Source organism: Cebus imitator, unplaced genomic scaffold, assembly GCF_001604975.1.
Source record: "Cebus imitator isolate Cc_AM_T3 unplaced genomic scaffold, Cebus_imitator-1.0 Scaffold564, whole genome shotgun sequence".
In the NCBI taxonomy this organism is placed as follows: domain Eukaryota; kingdom Metazoa; phylum Chordata; class Mammalia; order Primates; family Cebidae; genus Cebus; species Cebus imitator.
This window is the reverse complement of record NW_016107879.1, coordinates 911,074-916,663: the sequence shown is the minus strand read 5'-3', so window position 1 is coordinate 916,663 and position 5,590 is coordinate 911,074. Positions and strand designations below refer to the sequence as shown.

The 5,590-nt window shown below is 57.4% G+C and overlaps 1 protein-coding gene across 1 annotated transcript in view; it reads right to left on the bottom strand.

Moving 5' to 3' along the window:
* Nucleotides 1-310: 310 nt before the first annotated feature.
* MRGPRF (MAS related GPR family member F) overlaps nucleotides 311-5,590 on the bottom strand; it is a 10,196-nt gene continuing 4,916 nt past the window's right edge. Inside the window, exon 3 of the mRNA XM_017515903.2 lies at nucleotides 311-2,195. Coding sequence (XP_017371392.1) covers nucleotides 1,212-2,195 — 984 coding nt within the window. The 3' untranslated portion in view covers nucleotides 311-1,211. The remainder of the gene's footprint in view (nucleotides 2,196-5,590) is intronic.

Below are 5,590 nucleotides of genomic sequence, written 5' to 3'. Positions count from 1 at the left end.
GGAGGTAAGAGCTGAGGCTCCCAGAGGCCGTGGGGGCCTCTGAGCTGAGAAGGGGCCCTTGCAGATGCTGGCAGAGGACTGGCTGACCATCTCCCTCTGGCAGGGAGTGGACAAGCCACAGGAGCCGGAGCATGAGCCTGTGCAGCCCCAGCCCCAGGAGGAGGCCCCAGAGCAGAGGCAAAGAGCAGGGTGTGCAGGGGAGCTGGGGGGCGGTGAGGGGGGCGCCCGTCCCAGGACTCCGCACCCTTGGGCATCCTCACTGGAGGAAACAGGGACCAGGGTAGGACCACAGGCATGAAGCCTTCCTGGCTGCAAGTTAGAAAATGTTTATTGATACACATTTTATTGTCTCTTATAAAACTTCCTGTGGCTACGTCGGGCCACTGTGCTTGTAGGTGAGCACTGCAGTGTCAGTCCCCTGGTTGCCAGGGTGGAGCCAGTGTCCACTTACAGGTCGGGGCTGGAGCCAAGAGGCTGTCCAGGAGCTGCCCAGCTGGTCCTCATGGACTGCGGGATACCTAGAGCGCTCCCGGAGGCAACCCAGCACTGGCCCACCCTGGAGTCAGAAAAGGCAGTGGACCACCCAAGGCGGCCAGAGGTCTCTCCTATCTCCAGTGCCTTGACATGACCAGAAATCACCCCATCAAAGTCACTGAATGATTCGACGGGGGGCAGGAAAGTTGTCTGCAGAAAGACTTGGCTACGAGGCCTGTGAACCAGAACCTTCTTCCAGACAACACCATTTCCTTCAGATTTGCTCACTGCGGCGACCTGGAGAGGATCGAATCCAAGAACAACCCCAAATGGTGGGGACGAGGCTGCTGGCCTGGTGCTGGCTGGGACACGGTCAAGGAGGGCTGACTCCAGAGGCAGAGGCGGCTGGGCTGGGTGACCACCTCTTTTACTTTACTGACCAGCCTGGGGCAAGGAGGGGCCCCACCATCTGGGGGCAACTTCTGTACAAGGGGTCCCTAGGGAGGCAGAATGGCTGGGGAAGGCAGGCAGGGGCCACAGGGGCTGTTTGCAGGTGGCTGCGCCGTCTCCCAGCCACCCCTGGAGCCTCCAGGCCAGGCAGAAGGAGGCCCAAGGAGAGGTAACAGATCTTTTTCCTCCGGTGTGGACTCAGAGGCAGCTGCCCACTCCTGTCCCAAGGCGAAGGGTCTGGAGGCCACTTCCTGCCCCTGCCCCCGACCCCCACAGGTGCTGGGCTCTCAGGAGGCGTTCCCCGGGGGGCACTGCATCTCCATGGTGACCGTGTTGGGCGTGCCGCCCCCGGCCTCCCCCAGCTCAGCACCGTCCCGCAGGGCACGCTGGAAGACCACCCTGAGCGGCTCCCACAGCCGCTGAGACTTGTCCCTCCCGGCCAAGAAGTAGACAACCGGCTTGGCGCTGCTGTTGATGCAGATACACAGGTCAGTGACGTACTCGGGGAAGGGGGCCGGGATCTGGAAGACCCAGAAGAGGAACCAGTCGATCCCTAAGTAGATGGAGGACACCAGGAAGACGGACACCATGGCCAGGATGACGTGGTTGAGCTTGGCGGAGCGCTGGCGCCGCCGGGCCCGGCACTCCACGTGCAGGATGAGGGCCAGGCAGGGCAGCACCATGAGGGGGCAGCAGAGCAGGAACAGGACGATGCCCAGGAAGATGTCCATGTGTCTGCAGGCTACACCGGCGGCCCCCCGGCCCAGGAACATGCAGAAGTAGTTATGGAGGCAGGTGACCAGGAGGGACAGGACCCACAGCAGGGAGCACACCACGGCTGACAGGCGCTTGGGCCGCCGGCGCCAGTACCAGGCAGGAAAGATGACCGACACGCAGCGCTCTGTGCTGACGGCCGGCAGGAGGCTCACGCCGGTGAGGAACATGCAGAGCCCCAGGACCCTGCACACGCTGCGGACGTACTCGGCAAAGGCACCCAGGAAGCCCCCTGTGTTCAGGATGGAGAACACCGCCTTGCTGAAGAGGTATCCCACGTCGGCGCCGGCCAGGTGCAGGAAGTAGATGGAGAAGGGGTTCCTCTTGATGGAGAAGCCAAAAAACCAGAGGACCAGCCCGTTGCCCACCAGGCCACACAGGCAGAGGAGCAGGAAGATGTAGTTCATGACGGCCGGGGGCGGCAGCATCGCGATCTGCTCAATGGTCAGGAAGCCCCGGCTGTAGAGTTCCGGGGCCTCGCTCATGCCAGGGCACATCTGTGCAGGTGCAGAGGGGGACAGCTGTGATGCCGGCCAGCCCCACGCGCAGACCTGCTCCTGGGGCCCAGTGCAAGGGTCCCGATGAGGGACATGGGACAGGGAGGGGGTCTGTAGGGCATTGGCTGTGGAGCAGCTAATCAGCTGCAACTGTCCTCAAACACCCCTGACCACACCCGATGGTGACTCTCTGTCCCAGAGTCTAGAGCCAGCAGCACAGAATGGCACCTACAGGAGCGGGGGTAGCACCCATCAGTGCCCAGGAAGGGCGCCGGGCTGCCCACTGGTCAGACTGTCCAAAAAGCATCCAAGTCATGCAAGGCAGAAAAACTGCAGAGCCCTTCCATTTCTAAGAAGATCAGAGACAGGACTCATAAACACTGCGATAGAATCCTGAGTTATACCCGGATCTCAACAGCTGCTGGAAAGAATATCTCTGGGACCACTGGGGAAATGTGGGCATGAACAGTGGATAGGTAATGGTATTGCATCGCTGTTACATCTTTTGAATGTGAAAATGTACCCTGGCGATGCACATTTTCACGATGCAGCTTCCGGAACGTCCATGTTCTTAGAAGATATAGGCTATATGGACGTCAAGGGCTTGGTGTCTGCAATTTACTTTCCTTTGTCTATTTGCTTTTGAGACAGTCTCGTCTTGTTGCCCAGGCTAGAGTGCAGTGGCTCCATCTCAGCTCACTACACCTCCCAGGTTCAAGCAATTCTGCCTCAGGCTCCTGAGTAGCTGGAATTACAGGCACGCACCGCCATGCCTGACTAATTTTTATGTTTTTAGTAGAGACGGGGCTTCACCATGCTTGTCTGCAACTCCTGACTTCAGGTCATCTGCCCGTCTTGGCCTCCAGAAGGGCTGGGATTATAGGTGTGATACACCATGCCCGGCCTTGCAATTTACTTTCAAATAGCTCTGGGGAAAAAGCCTATCTGTCAAGAGACAGCGCGAAAGCACATGGGTTAAGGATGACTAACTGAGATGAAGTATTGCTGGGCATTATACTATTCTTGCAAAATCTTGCAATGGTTCAAAAAACAGGAAACTATTTGAAGAAGTAAAATCACTTCTTTTTTTTTTTTTTTTTTTTTTTTTTTAGGGTTTTTTTTTTTTTTTTTTTTTTTTTTTTTGAGACGGAGTTTCACTCATGTTACTCAGGCTGGAGTGCAATGGTGCGATCTCGGCTCACCGCAACCTCCGCCTCCTGGGTTCAGGCAATTCTCCTGCCTCAGCCTCCTGAGTAGCTGGGATTACAGGCACGCGCCACCATGCCCAGCTAATTTTTTGTATTTTTAGTAGAGACGGGGTTTCACCATGTTGACCAGGATGGTCTCGATCTCTTGACCTCGTGATCCACCCGCCTCGGCCTCCCAAAGTGCTGGGATTACAGGCTTGAGCCGCCGCGCCCGGCCTGTAAAATCACTTCTAAGTTACATTTAAAAAAAAATGAGTGGACCTCGGCCTTCCCCTGAGCTGGACCCTGGCCACTCCTGTGGGATGGGGGGTGGCTCTCTGATGAGCTAGGGTAGCCCCTGGGGTTTCCAGATTGTGGGAAAGTCCAGGGGGTCCCTGGGGCGGGGGAGAGGAAGCAGCTATTTGTCAAGCTGCAGGGAGCATTTCAATACTTTAACCACGGGTGCAGCTGTAGGAGTGCATGCCAGCTGAGTACCAGGGCTGTCTTCAGGGTCAAGGCTGTGTGTCACTGCAAGCAGGCGGGCCAGGTGCAAGGAACAGGTGAGGGGGGGAGAATGGCAAACCCGAAAGCCTTTCTCTTGAGCCAAGCAGGCAGCCTGCTGTGCTCTAGCCGGTGGGGGCCGGGGGATGGCTGGGCTGGAGTGGCTGATCGTCCTCCCCCGCTCCCCGGAGAAGCCTGAACTCTAGACTGGAATGTGAACTACTCCATCTTTAAATGTTAACATTTACACACGCTGTGCGGGCCGAACAACCCATCTATCTGCAAGCTGGCTTCAGTTCTCAGGGGGTCCTCTTGGGACCTTGAATCTCAAAGGCAAAGGCTGCCTGCCTGGAGAATGCTCACTCCCCTCCCCACGTCCGGGATCTGCCCCAGCATTCTCCCCCTAAGGCTGGTATCTGTCTCTGGGGCCCCCTAACAAGAGAAGGTTAGGAAGGCAGGATCCATGCTGCCACCTTCACATGGCTCTCAGCTCTGGCAGAAAGCTAGGTCCTGAGAGACTGTTCTCTGGGCTTGACACCCTATTGCAAAGGGAGGGACCTCCTAGCCAGCTTGGGTCAAGGGGAATCTGAAAACGGGATTGGAGGTGTTGGCGAAACTCTGGGGAGACCCGTGGGGTCAGGGCTGGCACCGTGAGGGGACCCTGCTCCCTCCCTGACATTCTCTAAATTCATTTATCGGCGCAACAGCTCTGCCTGCCGGTCTGTCCGCCCCAAATCCCACTCCTTAGTTTTTCTTTCCTGTGGATGACCTGGACACTCCTCTGGGCTGGGGAACTAGACCCAGTGGTCTGTAGGACCCAGCGCCAAAACGGGCCCAGGAGGACCAGCTCGGGCGCCGGGAAAGAGCTGGGCTTCAGGGCTGGATGGAGGCAGCCAGCTTACTCAGTGTCTCTTGCATGCGTGCACGCTGGAAAAACTCTGCAATCCCCTCCTCGAGGTGGGGGGGAGGCGGTGTGAATCACTGGGCGTGTAGCTGCTGTGACCAGCCACATAGTGCTTTGTAAAATGCCTGCTCCGGAGCCGGGCCCCACCCTAAGCTCTGCCTTTTTGCTGGGAGTTTCTGCAGACTGCCCCACCCGACCCACCAATCCAATCTGCCTCCTGCGGCCACCACTCCACAGCAGTCACTACAGGAATGAGGGAGAGGGCCCAAGGGCGTGGGGGCGAGATCCTGGAGGCTGGGCAGGAGTCTCCACTATTCGTCTGACCTAGGGGCTGATCCCAGTCAAGTTACTACCTGGGTGTAAGCCTCAGTTTCTCAAATGCAAAAGTGGATGGATAGGAATTCAAGAGACCCTTCCAACTTGAGAGCGTTTTGCCCGATTTCCTTCTGAAGGAAGGAAATCCCAGACTTTCCAAGGGACTCAGAGAAGTAAGGGACTAGGTAGACGGAGGGCAGAAGGAGGAGGGTCAGCCTGGAGGGGGTGGCACAGTCTCAGGGTGGGTGACTCATGACTAATGGACCCTGGGTAACACTCTCAGAGTGGCCCAGGACCGGCAAGACTCCACGGAGCACATGACATCAGAGCCACTGTGGGAAGTAGAAACGTTCCTTTTTAAAGTTTCCTTTCTTGTTAAAGAATAAATCAAGGCTGGGCGCGGTGGCTCAAGCCTGTAATCCCAGCACTTTGGGAGGCCGAGGCGGGTGGATCACGAGGTCAAGAGATCGAGACCATCCTGGTCAACA